Source organism: Myxocyprinus asiaticus, chromosome 7, assembly GCF_019703515.2.
Source record: "Myxocyprinus asiaticus isolate MX2 ecotype Aquarium Trade chromosome 7, UBuf_Myxa_2, whole genome shotgun sequence".
NCBI classification, from domain to species: Eukaryota; Metazoa; Chordata; class Actinopteri; order Cypriniformes; family Catostomidae; genus Myxocyprinus; species Myxocyprinus asiaticus.
In genome coordinates, this window is record NC_059350.1 from 27,249,703 (window position 1) to 27,268,953 (window position 19,251).

General features: G+C 40.8%; 1 protein-coding gene across 1 annotated transcript in view; it reads right to left on the bottom strand.

Moving 5' to 3' along the window:
• The window catches only part of ankrd10a (ankyrin repeat domain 10a), a 53,684-nt gene that overhangs the window by 26,118 nt on the left and 8,315 nt on the right, over nucleotides 1-19,251 (bottom strand). The window contains exons 2-4 of the mRNA XM_051702544.1: nucleotides 18,014-18,492; nucleotides 9,917-10,069; nucleotides 8,413-8,504 (exon numbers count right to left, since the gene is read on the bottom strand). Coding sequence (XP_051558504.1) covers nucleotides 8,413-8,504; nucleotides 9,917-10,069; nucleotides 18,014-18,211 — 443 coding nt within the window. The 5' untranslated portion in view covers nucleotides 18,212-18,492. The remainder of the gene's footprint in view (nucleotides 1-8,412; nucleotides 8,505-9,916; nucleotides 10,070-18,013; nucleotides 18,493-19,251) is intronic.

Below are 19,251 nucleotides of genomic sequence, written 5' to 3' on the forward strand. Positions count from 1 at the left end.
ACCTTGCCTTGTAGCACTTCGTGGCGGGCCACCGTGATCATTTTGGTCAGGAAAGTGGACAGGACTCCATTCAGGTTGTCGTCCCTGGCTAGTGATGGAGGTAATTCTCCTATCATTGGCAGTGTCAGTTCGAAATCATGAAAAGAGTTAGACCAACATCACTAGCAGTCGCCACGCCATCACCTGAATCGGGACATGCATCAGGTTCTGAACAAACAAGTAGGTTGAGCGGTGGCTCAACTCGAGCAGGTGCGTGCCACAGATGGTCAGATTGAGTTCCCAGAAGCAGAGCAAGGGTTGAAAGAATGCCTGTGGGCCAGGTATCTTATGTCCTTTAGGGATCACCAGGCGGATGGGAACACCTGCTGTTCACATGGGGATAGTCATATTTACCTCGCTAGCAACCTGGCACACCTGGGGAATTGTCTGGCCGGATATCATGTGTTCTACCTCAATGCTCAGAGAATGCCTTTCGGCCCGGGCTTGGGACCACAGAACCTGGTTGACTGTGTCCAACTGAGTGCCTAGTCTGGCCAGAGGTCCGCCCCCACGAAGAACGGGGGTTGGAGTTGAGGGCTACACTCACAAAATGCATGACCTGCCTTTCTCAAATCCGCACGGAGAGGGCGCATACCCCAATCGCTTTGAGGAGACTTTGTGGTGACCCTGTCAAAAGACTGCGGTGAATTTGTGGTGTGAAGAATGGAGGACTGTGTTGACAAGTTGTTGTATAGGTCCTGGGTCATAGCGGTCTTTTCTGACCAGAGCGCTACAAGCACTTCTGATGTTGCTATACCGTTGATGTGCATGCCTCCCACTATGTGGGGGCTGTACAGGGTTAAGTTTGTGTTCTTCAGTCAACAAAGGAAAGACTGGTGGTCATGAAATTAGTTTTGACTATCAACCTGTGGTGGCTGTGGGCTCGCAGGTGGCATAGAAGGATCAGAGCCAGGGTCAGGCTCTGGAGGAGGCATGATCATTGGTAGGGGTCCTCCTGGCGAACTGTTTTCTGGACCAAGTGGCACATGTCCACAACGGCAGTCAATGAGTGGAGCCAGAAGGTCCAGTACGTCCTGGCCAATTAACAGCGCTTCCAAATTAATGGGACATATGTAAATGGGGTTTACCAGCTTCATTCCTTGAAAAGTAATGTCGATCCATGCCCATTTTGTGATAGACGAGCTACCTTGCGTGTAGCTTGTGATGCTTACGTTGCAGGTCTCGATCTGTAACGGTTTGTCGAGGGAGAGCGTTGCTCTAGCCACCTCTGCGAAGCTGTTGGAACCCATCAGACTTAATTCGGAACCAGTGTCAAGTAGTGCATGGGAGCTGATGCACCCCCCCACCACTACTGATGTGTATATGCGTCAGGCGTTGCCCTTATGGACCAGAATGCCCAAGAAGGTCAGAAAAAGAGGGTGGAATTAGGAGTGACTGTTTTGGGGAGCAACTTGGCCTCCCCTGTTCCTTTTTCCCAAACTACTAAATAAACTTTGGTGTTAACGGGAGGGGGTACATAGTCTAGTCATGCTGATGGGGGGTGTCAGCGCCATGTTCCTTTGAGTTCAGCGGCCCTGTTGAATGACGGAGCACATCAAGCTGCGTTACTACCTCCGTCAGGCAACTCCTGATTATACCCTCTATTTCTTGTCTCAAACCTTGTCCTCTGGGGGGGGGTTTGAAACCTTGTCTTCCAACTCACCTTCTTGTTTGGGTTTCCATTCGAACCGTACCTTTCCTTTCGGCCGGTGAGCGATTTGCCATTTTGGCCCGGCATGATCCTGGGGTTGTGTCTGGTCAACACCCCCCTGGTTCTGTTGCCCACCCTGCTGGCGTGGTAGTCGGCGCCCCTGGGTTCCTGTTCTAACGTTCACCTTAACGCAAGGCATCTCGTTGCCTTCAAACGCTAGGTCAGCGTTTTCTGAGGCTTAGATCCCCAAGACTCTGGCATTGCCTTCGTGTCCTCGAGCAGGGCGCATGCATGTCTCCCATGCCAGTTGCCCGTACCTTCTGATTTCCTGCATGGTAGGGTTGCCCATTCTGCAGTGCATCGTGACGTCATATCGCATGCTCTCGTGAAGGAAGAGACTTGAAAGCCCGTTCCTCCTCCAGACCTGGTGCGTCACATCCTTGGAAGTATGCGGTTCTCAGGCATCTGTAATACTCACGCGGAGGCACATGCCTCTTCTGCACGATGCCGAAAGAACCTAGGGTAGTGGATGCTTCGTCGGTTTATGGCAAATACTCCTGGCATAGGGCTTCTGAGTAGCAGTCTCTGGTACTAGTCTGTAATGTTTCAATGAACACATGGACACTCCTCACTGTGGTCTTCCATATGAGCTTGAGTTTTCACGTGATGAAGCATGAGGCAAGTCAAAAAGGCAGCGCTCAATTTCTCAGAGATAATCATCGATGTTTGAATCTCGACTACTCGGGTCAAAGCACTCTATGTCCCTTGAGAGGGACTCGAGTTGTAGAGTGCACAAGCCTTGGTGTCAGTATGACCGCAGGTTGTCCGAGTCATCCGAAACACCATAGTCACTCAGATCGATATAGCGATGATGACGACTTCTTCCCCTTCATGGTGGGGTTGGAGTCCTGTCGACCCGTGGGGGTGGGCCCCGTGTTGCGTACAGCTCCCTGGCTAATGGGGCCCTCGAGCCCCTTACACCACTCTGGACTTGGAAGTAATTTTCCCCCCTTCGTGGTGTGGAATCAGTCTGGTCGAAACGCAAGGTGGCGTGACTAAAAACTGACTGAGGGGGGCAACCGGATGGAGGGGCATCTGTATCCAACCAGCAGGCCTCTGGGGAAGCTTGAAAGGTGTCTAGGATGACAAAGTCAGAGACTATACCACTAGGGGCAGCTCGGCTCCTAGCGTGTGTCCCTGGGTTTCCTAGGGGCACATTTCTACTGGTTGTGCTAAAGAGGGGGCCCTCTTCGATGTCAGATGTTGTGCTGTGCGTTTCCTGGGTGGTCAGGTCAGCAGCTGCCCTTACCTGATCTGACTCTGCTCTTAGCTGGGCAGCTTTGAGCTCTCTGCACAGGGATTCATTTACCTCCTGCATCTGGGCATTATCTTCCTGTGCCCGGACTCTCTCTGCTTGGGTGCATCTAACTTCTTGGCGCAGGCTGAGATTTTCTCTCTGCACCACTTGGTAGCTGTTCTGCAGCTTGGTGAGCTGGGTCTGGTGCTCTATAATTTGCATTTGCATTCTGCAGTGATGAAGGAAAATGTGGCCCACGAGGTCCGGGATTGTGCATTCTGGCTTCCCGACAAGGTTGTTGACATAATCAACTAGTTCCTGCAATGCTTCATCACAATGACAAACATTGTAGCCATTGAGGTTATCTCTCTCCTCTACAGAGAGATGGAGGATAGCAGTGACCACATCTCACAGTGCTAGGTCATCTGACCTCTGAGGAGCTTCAGCTCCGGCCACATGGGGCAACTGGTGACTCATTTCACCGGGGCAGTAAAAATACTCATAACACAGTGGCTCTGATAGCTTGTTGTGTTACAGTTGCTATAATGCGGACACGAACACACAGGTGAGAGGCTTCGACCTGTGGCTCACGGGATACTGTTATGCAATGTGCAAATTTCACTGCGACCTCTCCTTGTAATTAGGTGACCTGACACCTCTCTGTACCATCTAGGCGAAAGCGTTAGGAGTTAAATAACAATAACTGCAGGGTTGGAGCAGACTATCGTAAACTTACCAACCCCTAATCCATTCTAAGAGCACTTTCACACAACACTGGCTTATGCTTGGCAAGTCGTGTGAGAAGTCAATCATCAAACAGAAACCAACTTTGAACTAATGATTCAAGTTATTACTTTGGATTCTTATGCACACTGTGACAAAACTAGCACGTAGGATTCCTCACATGGGGCACCATTAATGTTGGGCGCTTTGCTCAGGAGCAGGTTTGGTTATTAGCAATAATTAATTATCATCAAAGATAATTATTAATTATTAAAATCAACAGAACATAGATTAGAATCAACATTAACTGATTAATCCTTCAAATCAACAAAGATAACTATCAATTATCAAAATCAATAGAATATGAATTATTATTAAAAGACAACTATTAATTATTAAAATCAATAGAACATTGATTAGAATCAACATTAGCTTATTAATCCTTCAAATCAACAATCAAAAATAACTATCAAAATCAATAGAATATTAGTAAGGATTAATATTGCCGGGGCACCACCCTGGAATCAGGGACTAATAACCAGACAGTATAACAGTCTCAATATAGGATTGTTGTCTTAGGAAAGTCGACGTCCGGAGAACATCGACATTCAAAAGAAAACAATGAATGAATGTTACATTTATATAGCAATTTTTCTGACACTACACTCAAAGCGCTTTACACAGTGAACAGGGAACTCTCCTCAAGCACCACCAGTGTGCAGCATCCACCTGGATGATGCGATGGCAGCCATAGTGCTCCAGTACGCTCACCAGCTATTGGTGGTGAGGAGAGAATAGAGTTATAGGGCAGTTAATGGATGGAAATTATTAGGAGGCCATGATTGAGAAGGGCCAATGGGGGGAATTTGGCCAAGACACCGGGGTTACACCCCTATTATTTACAAGAAGTGCCCTGGGATTTTTAATGACCACAGAGAGTCAAGACCTCAGTTTAATGTCTCATCCGAATGACGGTGCTTTTTTACGGTATAGTGTCCCCGTCACTATACTGGGGCATTAGTACCCACACAGACTGTGTGTGAATGGGTGTACGTGAGTGTGCATGCATAAGGAGAGAAGGAGGGCACAAAATGGAGGATGTGGCTCTAGTGGAGAGTACGTCACGCGAGGTTTCCGGCCAGAGAATGTGGACGGAGAGACTGGTTAATTGCGTCTGCCCATTTAACACGTGTCTCCACTGGTACAATAACTTGGGGACAAAGCTGGGCTCTATCGCAAAGTTATCTGCTCACCAAATGTGTGTGCGGGTATGTTTGCGAGGGGTCGTGTGTGCGCGGTTAGTACGAGAGAGAGAGAGAGAACAGCATAACGGCACCGAAGCCAGTTTTAGCGATCGTGGGAGAGAAGGCAACCGTTAGTTTTATCACTCAGAGACGCGGCGAAAGGCTCGTAATCTGTCCACCGCGGTCATTGGTTCTTTAATGGATAAACTCAGTGTGCTGGTCTCACCCGCGATGGCGGAAATGCACAGACAGCCCAACGTGGTTGGATGACAACACAGCAAATCTCATTTGTGGTAACAGTAAGTTACATTAATACCTTGAGTATTATTAGCAGCAATGAGCAGACTTGGTGGTCCGTACACTGTACAAGCAACAACCTTGATACACAAAAACACACTAATCATCTATCTCTGCCCAGACATAAACCTCTTGAGTCACGTGAGGACATGTGTAGAATGTGTGACATCATGGTTGAGGGACACATTCTCAGGCATGTGATCAGCCAAGGACAAAAAAGGAGAAAGGAAGGCCGTGACCCCAGTGACCCCCCACCCCCACCCCACCACACACACACACACACACACACACACACACACACACACACACACACACACACACACACACACACACACACACACACCTTATATTATATTAGGTCACACAGGAGGAATTGACCTTGGACGTTCGCTGTGAGGAGCCGCAACAATAGCATTATCTGTGGATGCTATCTCAATGCGCATGTTTTGCTGTTGGATTTTCCATTTTTTTATGTGTTTTGGATGCTTCATATGTTTCCACAGTGCAGTTTTACCATTTGCTCCATAATTAATAGGTTGGTTACATATGTTGCAAATTGCCTTGCCTGGTTCACTGATTTTTCGACCTGGACACTCTCCTGCAACCAACTCCATTTAAAACGATTTTTTACCACTTCATCAACTGTCTTTACTTCAGGGCTGTTCACATCTATCCTAGCCATGAGTTTATGGTATGCTGGAAACAAAGAATAATATAAATAAATGACATGTAGAATTGTAATTCATTTATCTGACAGTAAAATGACAAATACAACACAACAAATAGTCTCTAATGTTAATAATAAAATGTTAAATCAATTATAAGTCGTAAGTCAACATCAGGAAGGAGGCTAAATCCTAAAAGCAACTATTTTCCTGAAATAAATATTTCACATTTGGCCACACAAAATACGAACCATTGTAATTACTCAATTTTGATTGGCAATTTTAGTTTTATCAGTTAAATATTTTTTAGCGGTTTATTAGTCAACTAACAATGTTTAATCAAACAGGTTGATACTTTGTGCAAAGCTGTCTTATGCTGATGTTAAATGTGATTAACAAATGGCATTCCTTCACAACTTTGCATCAGCAATAATTAATTTCAGCAATAATTCACACACAAAAACTTAATACTGTGGGCTCAGAAGAGCTCCACACACAGCCGCCAGATGGCACCTCTAACTCATGCAGTGCTGTCTGCATTAATCCGCATGTAATAATAGTATTTAAAAACGTGATTTAGAAACAAGGATTAAGTCAAGCATTTGTATTGTTGTAAGCCATTAAATCGTGGAATGGCCTTAAAATTGTTTAAGGCCATTTCGTGATTTCAGTCTATATATAGTCTGTAATGTTGCTTTAATGGATATCACACAGACAAGCAAGAATTCCAAAATGTTAAGGTTTTACAGCATTTTGTAACTTATACTGTCATGTCCGTTGCAGTTTCCCACCAAAGTGAAAATGACTGTTAATAAAAATGACACTACATGTTTTTATGAGTACCAATCCATCTATGTTTGGTGTCTATTTTTCACAGACTCTCTGATTTCATTAAGATAAAGATGACTTACCTGAATTATGTCCGGAATGACGCAGTCGTTCTGCGCGTTCTCAACAAGCACAACATAGAACATTGAAAGCACCAAGGATCCAGTTGGCGGGTTGGATGATGACGATGCGCGCAACCCCCCCCCCAAAAAAAATCGGATTTACGCAATTTACATGGGTCATCCCACCGAGGTCAGGAAATACGGAAACCGTATAAAAATCACATCCCTGATTCTGTCGTGCGTTTCATCCAATAGGAGTTGAGAGATCAATCCTTCAGAATTTCACACCTAGGTGTAAAGTGAGCAAGGCCTGAAGGGATCTGTAGTATGTTTTGGACTCCCTTTGTTTGATTTTGGGGGCGTTTGGGTTATCAGGCTTCTAGTGTTCCTACAGGCCGCAGTCAGGCTTTATGATTGTATGTAGGCCTGCCTTTGTCTTCTATCCGAGTACATGAGGCCCAACATCATAAAACACAACCACACACACACCAGGCCTTTTAGCAGGAACAGCTACATACAATTACACTTATTTTGTATCTACTCAGAACATACGCACAATTATTTAAGTGTCCACCAATATTTTAGTCCTCAAATACGAATACTGGCACTGTAAACTTCAACCTGCACAAAATTAATCCCAAGAATTGACACTTAATCTAAAGGGATTTAAAGCTAAATTTACTTCTAAGAACTCCTAATGGGTTTTTGCCATTGTAATCCTTCACAGCCAATAGGAGGATCTACATTTCACTATAAACATAACTTATTGGCTAACCAACACAGGTAGACAAATGTGATACTATTGAGAAAATTTTTATAGGTCCTTCTTTTCTCATATAAAATATTTCCAAATTGCAAGTTTACACAAGCATATTCTATGCCAAGATCATTGAAACTTCTAATCTGCCTGGGAGGAAAATGAGGAAATGTCCAATTGTCTTTGTGTGACAATTTCATTATAGCAAACTGGAAAAGGCAAACTCAAACTTTTCCCTTTAAGCTAGCTCATGAAAACAGGTTTAGATGGAAACTTTCATTAAAATAAGAAAAACTTCAATTAAACAGCTCAGCACGCCTAGACCTGAGTGTAGCCTGCATCCAACAACACAAACCAGGGCATTCAATTGAAAAGATGACATTTTATTTCTGTTTTTGTACACTTAAATCCTTGGAAAAAAGCTTACATTTGTACTTGGTTTCAGAATTTAAATGTGTTTTGAAAAAAGTAGCCTATAATTGTTTTCCAATTCTACAGCTCTTTATTTATATTGTCATAGAAATGGTTACAGAATTGCCAATTGTATACAAATAATTCTTACAATAATAATTCTTCTGATGAAACATTTGGCTTTAGGCCACAAATGGGACTTCATTAATACAAATTCTCAGGATTGTAAAGCCTTTTAGAGCCAAAACAAGTTTGAATGTGAATTATCAGTGATTCAAGGCTTTCTAGTTCCAGACCACGTGATTTCATGAGATGGCAAAAATCAAATTGCAGACCATATGGCAGAACCTTTTTATTTATGGAGCTTCCCTCATATTGTGATGTCATATAAATCTAAGCTAAAACAAACAAAACAAAAAAATCAAGACAGTGACTTACTCTGGTTTGGCTCCCTGGGTCAACAGGGCATTAATGCAATCCATGTTACCGGCCCGTGCTGCTTTGTGGATGGGTGCTTCACCCACATAATCCTAAAACCATATAAAAAATAAAAAAAAAGACACTGCATTTTGGCAATTCTCACAACCTTGATTGAACAATGAACACATCTTAAAACTGGCCATGCAACAGACAGGATGACATTTTGGACATCTCTATGTTTGAACAAAGTTCTTTGCACTGAATTCCACTGCCTGTCAAATGGCCAGGTGAGTACAACCATCACACAATCCTGTAAAAGATGCTTACGTAATTGTGTGAATCCCCATTTTTAACCCATTTTACTGCTGTAATAAGACATATTTCAATAATTCAACAAGACTTGATAGGTCAAATCATGAAAAGTGGGTGTTCCATGCCAGATTGGAACCATGCCTGAATGACAGTTATTTGCTATTGGTTAACATTATCCAACATCAGCGGAAAAGGAATTACAGAAACTTTATGGAATAACACGCACGGATGAATCATTCACAATAAGACCAGAAACATGCATTAAGAAAGTAAATAAAGTCCATTTTGATTTCATGTCTGACTGCAGCTCTGAAGGAGGGGCAAACACTGAACCAGTGAGTCATAACGGAAACACAGTGAACTATTCACCCTAACTCAACACGCTCTCTCTACGGCTGCACAACGATAGGTACAAAGGATAATTTGCTCTTAGATAACCCAGATATTTCCACAGAATGTAGGTCAAACCACAAAATTGCTGCACACAGCAGGGATCTCTCATTCTCATGCTCTTCTTCTCAGACCAACATGATAATACAGGATGGCTATGCTTGTGTGCATGTGTCCTCAAAGTCTTTGTGCATGTTTGTGTTTGAGTGAGAACATTGGACGTTAAGTGAGGTAACTTTTTTCAACAATAAAATGACATCAAATATGCAAGTCAAAGCAAGTTAAAGTTGAGTAATGTTAACAGCCCCTTATAATTATATAATAATAACGGACCTAAATAACATTATGTCAGGCATAAAACAATGTTTTTCGAAAAGGAGAGAACAAGAAATATGCATCACTGTATGGAGGTGAACAAGATTTGTTCACTTAAAAGATTTGTTCAAAAATACCGATTCATTCACAAATGAAACGTCTCTACTCCACACAGCGTAGAAAGTGTGCAGCTGATTGGGGCTAACAAGCATTAAGTTGCGTCAAGAATATTAATGAACAAGGTGAAATTTTAGCATCTGCGCTAATTCATGAATGCATACAGGGAAAGCACTGTTCACCTTCTGTTCCACAGAAAAATACATAGATGTTTGCAATGGCATGAGCCAAGAGGAGAGTAAATGATGACAGAATTTTTATTTTATGGTGAACTTTCACTGTAAAGTCATTCAACATCACAAGTCCTTCAACCTACTTTTACCAGGGTCACAATAACTAGTACCATTTTCATCCCAATAATGCTGATTATTAGCATAAGTGGACCCACCTGTCTGTTTATTTCAGCACCGGTTTGTAAGAGCCACAACAGGCACTCTGGGTGTCCTCCAAATGCAGCGATGTGAGCCGGTGTCTGGGCGAACCGTGTCGTTAGTGCGTTTACATCACATCCCACCTGCACCAGCCTCATAACACACTTCAGCTGTGTTTTGTGTGATTAAGACAGAGAGAGAAAAAATTTTTTACAAACCAGTGCCATGACTTTGCACTAGTCTACTGTTTCTCCCTAATTAAATCTAATCCAGGGTCTTCCAGCATGATCAAAAGATAAATGTGAAACTATGTATACCTGTCTTAAAACACAAAACCATTGAATTGTCGACAATTACAGTGATAAGGCAGGACACCCTGAGATCAAGCTGCAGGTTATGTAGCATCAGACTTCATGGTGGTGAACTGTGAGATGGACCTCTGATCTGACTAGTTATTTTGCTTATGTTCCCTCATGTTGCACTGCTGTAAGGGACACTGCTGCAGCAGTGTTGCTTTTTCAATATAGTGCACCATGTGGCAACTCTGCCCTGTTAACCCTCCCTGAAATCAAAGGGTACGTTTACACGACAACGATGTACTAAAAACGAAAAGTTTTTCCTTTGCGTTTTTTTTAAAGTTTCGCGTACAGACGAAAACGTGGTCAAAACGATCCTCATTAACTTGGAACTGCGAAAACGACTAAAAAGGCTGTATTATGCATGCACTATGTGCCTGCGCACATAAGCATTCTTCCACAGAACGGTGAATACAAACAATGAAGATGGCGAAAGCAACGAGCAATTTTGTCTGGACGGACGATGAGGTTACTTTATTACTACAATTACTTTGCTGGAGAAGCGTCAATAAACTCAATCTTGAGCAGCACAAGCACAGTCCTGTAGTCCGCCATTGTAGTTTTGAATGTCTCGCGCATTGTTTTGAAGTACTCACACGCATGCCTATAGACTGAACTCTCAAGATTATTCAATAAACTCTGCTCATTTTTACCATCACTTTGTCTCCTGCCTTCTTCTGTATTCCCCTTGCTGACTCTTGGGCTGGTAGGAGAGTAAGTTAACATAAGCTGTTGATGTTGACTGGTTTTGGATATCAGACAGAACTCTGATATATGGATATCTTCTGACGGAGAGAGAGATCTTGTGTACACTGGATCTAACATGCATTTTCACTGCCTCGTGTTTTAATATTCTAAGCATATCATTGAATACTGTACATGGCATCACATCTCTGTCTATAGGCTATATACATAAGCGGTGGGTGAATTCATTGCAGGGTAAAAGGTACATCAAATAAAAGTAAATAAATAAATATTTAAAATAAAAATACATTTTTCCCATCTGAATCCATACACTAATTTCAAGATTTTCAAATTGCAGGTTCTGCCTACTGTACAATGTTCACACTCCATACAAAACACTCCAAATTAATAAATTTTGATTATTGTTATTTGCACAGACACCAGCATTCATATTGATAATTATACATGTCAAATTGATGCCTATCAATCCATCATTCTTTATATAACACGTAATACGCGTGCACATGATGTCATCATTTTCACAAATTAGCGTTTTTGTATGTTTACACGGAGATGATAACGGCATTGTTTTCAAAAACTTGCACTTTGAAACCCGTTTTCAAAAGTTTGCGTTTTCAGGCCCCAAAACGCCATTGTCATGTAAACGAACAGCCAAAACACATAAAACGTTTTCCGTTTTTAGTTGAAAACATTGTCATGTAAACGGCCCCAAAGACTCCACAACACTCAACATATACACATTTGCTTCTTTAAACACTTACAAATCCCAACACCTGTCTCCCCATTAGAAATGTCTTCATGGCCAAAACATCTCATCTTCTTAATGTGCACATTAATAAATTTAGGAGCACACAAACTCACGCTCCTCCTCTCTCTTAATATAGAAGGGTGAAGGGGTAAGGCAATTAGGGCTGCAACTAACGATTTTTTTGATAATCAATTAATCTAACGATTATTACAACGATTATTCAACTATTCACTGATTATTGCAACAATTAATCTTTAGCTCTTAACCAAATATTCAGCTTGTGCCCCGACTCAAAAGGTTGTATTAAACATGCTTACTAATAATAAAGGACAAAATCATCTTTTAAAAATACCTCTAAATGACATTCACTGAATTAAAGCGGGAAAAAAAAATACTTACGTTTAATTCAGTAAAGAAATTCGCTGCAAAAACTCCTATTGTTATCAAGTGTTTGTCTAGTTTTCCATTTAAAATTGTCTAAAAATCCTTAAGATACATTTACTTAAGAAGCAACATAAGTTACTTAGACTTGCTTTATATCTTAAATATAATGTATTTTGTATATAAGTGTATTTTTTCACTTGGTTATACTTCTGCGAGTGCAGTAAAGACAAAATATACTTACAGTTGAAGTCAGAAGTTTACATAAACCTAGGTTTTAAGTCATAAAAACTCATTTTTGAACCACTCCACAGATTTAATATTAGCAAACTGTAGTTTTGGCAAGTCGTTTAGGACATCTACTTTGTGCATGACAAGTATTTTTTTCACCAATTGTTTACAGACAGATTGTTTCACTTTTAATCGACTATACCACAATTCCAGTGGGTCAGAAGTTTACATACACTAAGGTAACTGTGCCTTTAAGCAGCTTAGAAAATTCCAGAAAATGATGTCAAGCCTTTAGACAATTAGCTTCTGAAAGGAGTTGTACTGAATTGGAAGTGTACCTGTGGATGTATTTTAAGGCCTACCTTCAAACTCAGTGCCTCTTTGATTGACATCATGGGAAAATCAAAAGAAATCAGCCAAGACCTCAGAAAACAAATTGTGGACCTCCACAAGACTGGTTCATCCTTGGGAGCAATTTTCAAATGCCTGAAGGTACCACGTTCATCTGTACAAACAATAGTACGCAAGTATAAACACCATGGGCAACACAGCCATTATACCGCTCAGGAGATGCATTCGGCCTCCTAGAGATGAACTTAGTTTGGTGCGAAAAGTGCAAATCAATCCCAGAACAACAGCAAAGGACCTTGTGAAGATGCTGGAGGAAACAGGTAGACAAGTATCTATATCCACAGTAAAATGAGTCATATATTGACATAACCTGAATGGCTGCTCAGCAAGGAAGCCGCAACTGCTCCAAAACTGCCATAAAAAAAGCCAGACTACAGTTTGCAAGTGCACATGGGGACAAAGATCTTACTTTTTGGAGAAATGTCCTCTGGTCTAATGAAACAAAAATTTAACTGTTTGGCCATAATGACCACTGTTATGTTTGGAGGAAAAAGGGTGAGGCTTGCAAGCCGAAAAACACTATCCCAGCCGTGAAACATGGGGGTGGCAGCATCATGTTGTGGGGGTGCTTTGCTGCAGGAGGGACTGGTGCACTTCACAAAATGGATGGCATCATGAGGAAGGAAAATTATGTGGATATATTGAAGCAACATCTCAAGACATCAGCCAGGAAGTTAAAGCTCGGTCGAAAATGGGTTTTCCAAATGGACAGTGACCCCAAGCATACCTCCAAAGTTGTGGCAAAATGGCTTAAGGACTACAAAGTCAATGTACTGGAGTGGCCATCACAAAGCCCTGGCCTCAATCCAATAGAAAATTTGTGGGCAGAACTGAAAAAGCGTGTGCAAGCAAGGAGGCCTACAAACCTGACTCAGTTACACCAGTTCTGTCTGGAGGAATGGGCCAAAATTCCAGCAACTTATTGCAAGAAGCCTACCCAAAACATTTGACCTAAGTTAAACAATTTAAAGGCAATGCTACCAAATACTGACAAAGTATGTAAACTTCTGACCCACTAGGAATGTGATGAAAGAAATAAAAGCTGAAATAAACAATTCTCTCTACTATTATTCCACATTCTTAAAATAGTGATCCTAACTGACCTAAGACAGGGAATGTTTTCTAAGATTAAATGTCAGGAACTGTGAAAAAACGGAGTTTAAATGTATTTGGCTAAGATATATGTAAATTCTGACTTCAACTGTATATTCAAGATCTATTCTCTAAAAGTCTAAATATCTTATATGCTGCTTCTCATGTGAATGCATCTTTTTTTTTTTTTTTAAAGGATTTTTAGATATTTTAAAATATTTGCATTTTTTAAATTATATTCAACATTCTCAGATAACAACTTTTTCTTCTGCAGTATAGCTGCTAAAGAAAATGTACATTGTTTTAAAGGAGTATTAGATATTTATATTGGAAAACTAGCCAAAACAAAAACAAACTAAAAATTAATTTTGTTTCAGTGTGTAATGGGGCAAAGACAACCCACTCTCACCTTTCTGTTCACTTCAATCCATCTTTAACTCTTTTTTTTTTTTTTTTTTTTTTTTTACTCTCTCTTATTAATAAAGCTGCGTATTGCCAATTTTCTTCACAATAAGAAATGCACAGTGACATATGATTTAATAAGTAGCGAGTCATCACGTTATAATCTAGCTGCAGCAAGCACGCACGCTCGAGGGATGAGCGTCCCTGTGACAGAGTGTGCATCAGCCGGGTGCAGTTTCAATCTCTCCCCCTTAGATCGGGACACTTCGAGCAACTCAAAGAAGAGGCGCTGACCGCACAGAGAAATGCCAGTTTCAGAGTTTGTAGTTATTTACATGATCTGCTTACTTATTTTAACTTTAATAATTATAATTATAATAATTTTATAATTATAATTATAATTTATAATTAATTATAATTTTATAATTATATTTATTTATCACACATTATACATTTGCACATATACAGTGAAATTCTTTTTTTCACATATCCCAGCTAAGCTGGGGTCAGAGTGCAGGGTCATTTTTAGCTAAGAAAACAAGCTAGTTTAATCTCTCTGGTTTGAGAAGGTTGCAGTGGGGAGAAACCATGTTGCCAGCTGCACTGAACACACACTCTGATGGGAATAATAATAATGATAATAATAATAATAATTCGCCTATTATTAATATTGTCATTATTTAATTAGCATACTATTAGGATTAGTCTATTTCTAGTCTATGACTGACATTGATTCTTCTCATTTTTTTCCTCACTAACATTTATGTATGGGCCACAAGAGAAATATTAAGCCAATAAATTAAGATGATAGTTGATATACCATTATCAGCATATGTTGAGGTAGATTCAGCTGTTCCTGCACCTTGCGGAGCTCTCATCGTCTCTGCCAGCTGTGAGAGAATGCGCCATTAATGCAGCAACAGATGCCAAAAGCTCGATCAGTTTTTGTTTTCTCTTTCTGTAGTGAATAATTGACTGCCACATTCAAGTTATGGCCAAAACAGTTTAGCCATGGCCAATACTGGCCCCGATGTCAGTAGTGACGCAAGAAATTTTACTCTCTTCTATGTCTCAATCATGCATGACCACTGTCAGCCCCTCAGCCAGTACCTCTGCAGTGTGGTTCTCTGGGATGAATGTCGTTCCGAGAAATTTTGTCTCCAGTTTCCAATCCTCCGAAATATAATGGACTGTCACAGACATGTAGGGGGTCATGTTTATGCTTGACCACATGTCTGTGGTCAAAGCGACAAAGTCAGCTGCTTTCAAATCTTTAGTGATGCTCTCCCTCATTTTATTGTACAGATCGGGGACAGCAGTGTTGGCAAAGTACACGCGCCCCGGCAGCTCGTACTGTTTGTCAAAGGTTTGGAGTAGTTCTCAACTGTAAGATAGGAGACCATCTCCTTTGCGATACACTTGTAAACAGCTGCTGTGCACTGGGCCCACCTTTCACTGTTTCGTTTGTACTTAGTGCTTTTTGCAAAAGCTCCAATGATAAGATGGCTGACTAGATCCTTGGCATTCTAGCTGTCAGACTGTCCAGATACTCAGGTGACATTTCACCCCACGGTTCCTGTAGCACTTGCCATAGATGTGGCTGTCTTGTCCGTCAATTCTCACGCACCTTACAGTCTGGCTGATCTCATAAAAGCTCAATGGGTTTAAGATCCATAACACTCTTTTCCAATTATCTATTGTCCAGTGTCTGTTTCTTTGCCTGCTAACCTTTTCTTTTAGTTTTTCTGTTTCAAAAGTGGCTTTTTCTTTGCAATTCTTCCCATAAGGCCTGCACCCCTGAGTCTTCTGTTTACCGTTGTACATGAAACTGGTGTTGAGCAGGTAGAATTCAATGAAGCTGTCAGCTGAGGACATGTGAGGCATCTATTTCTCAAACTAGACTCTGTTGTACTAATCATCGTTTAGTTGTATCCGGGCCTTCCGCATCTCTTTCTGTCCTTGTTAGAGCCAGTTGTCCTTTGTCTTTGAAGACTGTAGTGTACACCTTTGTATGAAATCTTTCAATTTTTGAAAGCACCGTATAGCCTTCATTTCTCAAAATGATTGATTGACGAGTTTCTAGAGAAAGCGGTTTCTTTTTTTGCCATTTTTGACCTAATATTGACCTTAAGACATGCCAGCCTATTGCATAATGTGGCAACTCAATAACAAACACAAAGACAATGTTAAGCTTCATTTAACGAACCAAATACCTTTCAGCTGTGTTTGATATAATGGCAAGTGATTTTCTAGTACCAAATTAGCAATTCAACATGATTACTCAAGGATAAGGTGTTGGAGTGATGGCTGCTGGAAATGGGGCCTGTCTAGATTTGATCAAAAATGACTTTTTTCATATAGTGATGGTGCTGATTTTTACATCAGTAATGTCCTGACTATAATTTGTGATCAGCTGAATGCCACTTTTGTGAATTAAAGTACCAATTTCCTTCCGAAACAGCAAAATCTGTACATTATTCCAAACTTTCAGCCGCCAGTGTAACAGATTTGTATTTGTAATTGTATTTGTACATTTGTATGTGTGTGTGTATATTATATATATTTGTCTTATTGTGTATTTCTATATATATTATATTTTCTATTGGCTTTTATTATTATTATTATTATTATTATCATCATCTCTGTCTTGTTGCTGTATTGTTTGTGCACTGGAAGCTTCTGTCTCCAAGAAAAATTCCTTGTATGTGTAAGCATACTTGGCAATAAAGCTCATTCTGATTCTGAGGAATTGGGTCCAATAACAAATCACTGTTCAAGTGTGGAACAACATAAGCTTAGCCAAAAAAACAGTCACAACACAGGACTGGTTCTCTGCTCAGGGAGTTTCAGTGGAAACCTCCGTTAGTAATAATGCTAAAAATAGTTATACACTACCCAGGCTTTTTCTTTTATTCCATGATGAATGCAGCCATTTTAACATAATGACGTAAAGCGTTAGAAATTACTATTGTTCATGCAGACATTAGAGACAAAAAATATACTTTATCCATTAAAAATGTTTGTATGGTACCGTAGTACAACACCTTTAATTTTTTAAACAGTTAAGAAATTATTTCGCTTGACATCATTAACAGACAACAACACAACATGTTTGTGTTTCAAAATCGCGGTTTTGGCGCGTGGTGTTTTATTGGTCTTAACTCAGCCAATGAATGAATCAGTGCGCTCGCGCCTGTGCGTGCTTGCGACTGATGTATCTGCTTCTGGCGGCTGTCCATGCAAGCTGAAATGTTCAAGTAATGTGATCCAGAAACAAAGAAGCATCCATTAATGTCATATTACTAAGCTTGATTAACTTTAATCAATTTAATATAGCAACATTTATCCGTTACTTCATCCATGCAAACAACTCAGAAAGTGGACAAAACAAAAGACGAGTGCCACTGACGCTGTAGTCTGCATCTCAGATATAATGCTCTTATGTCAAACATGTATTAAGTGATTAATATCTCTTCTTTTCCAGCAGTCACGTCTGTACACAGCAGCTGCGAATAATATGAGCGGTTTTCATCTGGTGGCTTTATCGTCCGATCGCAATAACAATCAATTTAATCTCTGAGATGCATGTCGAGGCATTCACGTTTGTTTTGTATGTGCACCTGCTGTAGGTCAGTTCTTAATGACACCACACTTGACACATTAAGTTACACGCTCATTATTCCCCAAATAAGTGTGTACACATGTCTCTGTCTCCGGAAGCCACTGTACTTAGGAAACAATGAGCAGAGGAAATAAGCAAATCAATGAGATAAATATTATTTTGTTACCTTTCCGAAGTGTGCTGCCCAATGAATGGGGGTCCAGCCATAAAACGAGTCTTCGGCGACCAGGTCCGCCAGGTTGGTGGAGTGTTGGAGCAGCAAGCACAGTGCGCCAACATCTCCATCCCTGCACGCACGGTGAAGCGGGTAACGTATGTTCAACACTTCGTCGTTGGAGAAACCGGGCTCCAGTCCTACAGACATGGCTCTGCAGTTCCGCTATTTTGCGGATAACCGAAGCGATTTGGCTTACTTATGAACGCTCTCGAGGTGAGCAAGTGCAGTGTGTTCATACAGATCACACAAACCAGGCAATGAGACTAAACAACACACAGAATGCGCGCTCACTTTCTCAAAAGTGTAACTTGAGTGACTGTTTGGAAATACCGGAGTGGAGTTCTTCCGGGCTGTGGATGAGGTTTTTCCCAGAAGTGTGAAAACCCAAGAAAGCCTGTCGTGGATCGACCCCAGAAGATTTTTAAGTCCTGTAACAAAAAAGGATGGCCAATCGATGTTTCATTTAGACATGAATATTGAATTAAAAGATTAAAGCAGAAGTTTCCTTCAAAAAATTTTGGCTTCATTTTAATATCTCCACACAAGATGTATTCATCCTTATAGTCTGTCAATATCTCTATCACCCTGGTCACTTTTCTTGCAGAATTTATAGATTCAATTACTCTGGCCAAGTAGTATTAAAGAAAATATTACGAGAGGAGACAGGAAACAGAATGGGGAAAAAATAGTGACAAGCAGGGAATCAAACCTGGGTCGAAAAGGCACAGTCTCACCTGTAGGCGTAGATTTAAGTAGCGATGATAGAGACCTGTCCCTACCAACTTTCAGAAAATCGAAAGTGTCCGACCAATTTTTGGGCAAGTTTACCTCATAAAAAATATTTAACTTTATACTGTTTTTATTTTTATTTTAATGACTATTAAAGTTTCTCAGTTTCGTTAATCATGTGTAAATTATTATTCAACCGCTTTGGAAGCAGCGTATAAACGCCATTGTTACCTGTTACTTTTCTCAGCGCTTTTCAGGATGCACCAATCACAGGCGTTTGTGATTACTGCATAAAGATTTTTAAATCATTTTCTGGAGATTGCAAGGGCAGATTTGCAATTGTATCTTAGGTCTAACATTTTAAAAGTAAGTGCCCCCTTTAGGGTGACACCTTTGAATTTTAACAACTGTCTAGGTAATGAGGTGTATTAGAGGTGCAGGATGTTAAGATGATAGTA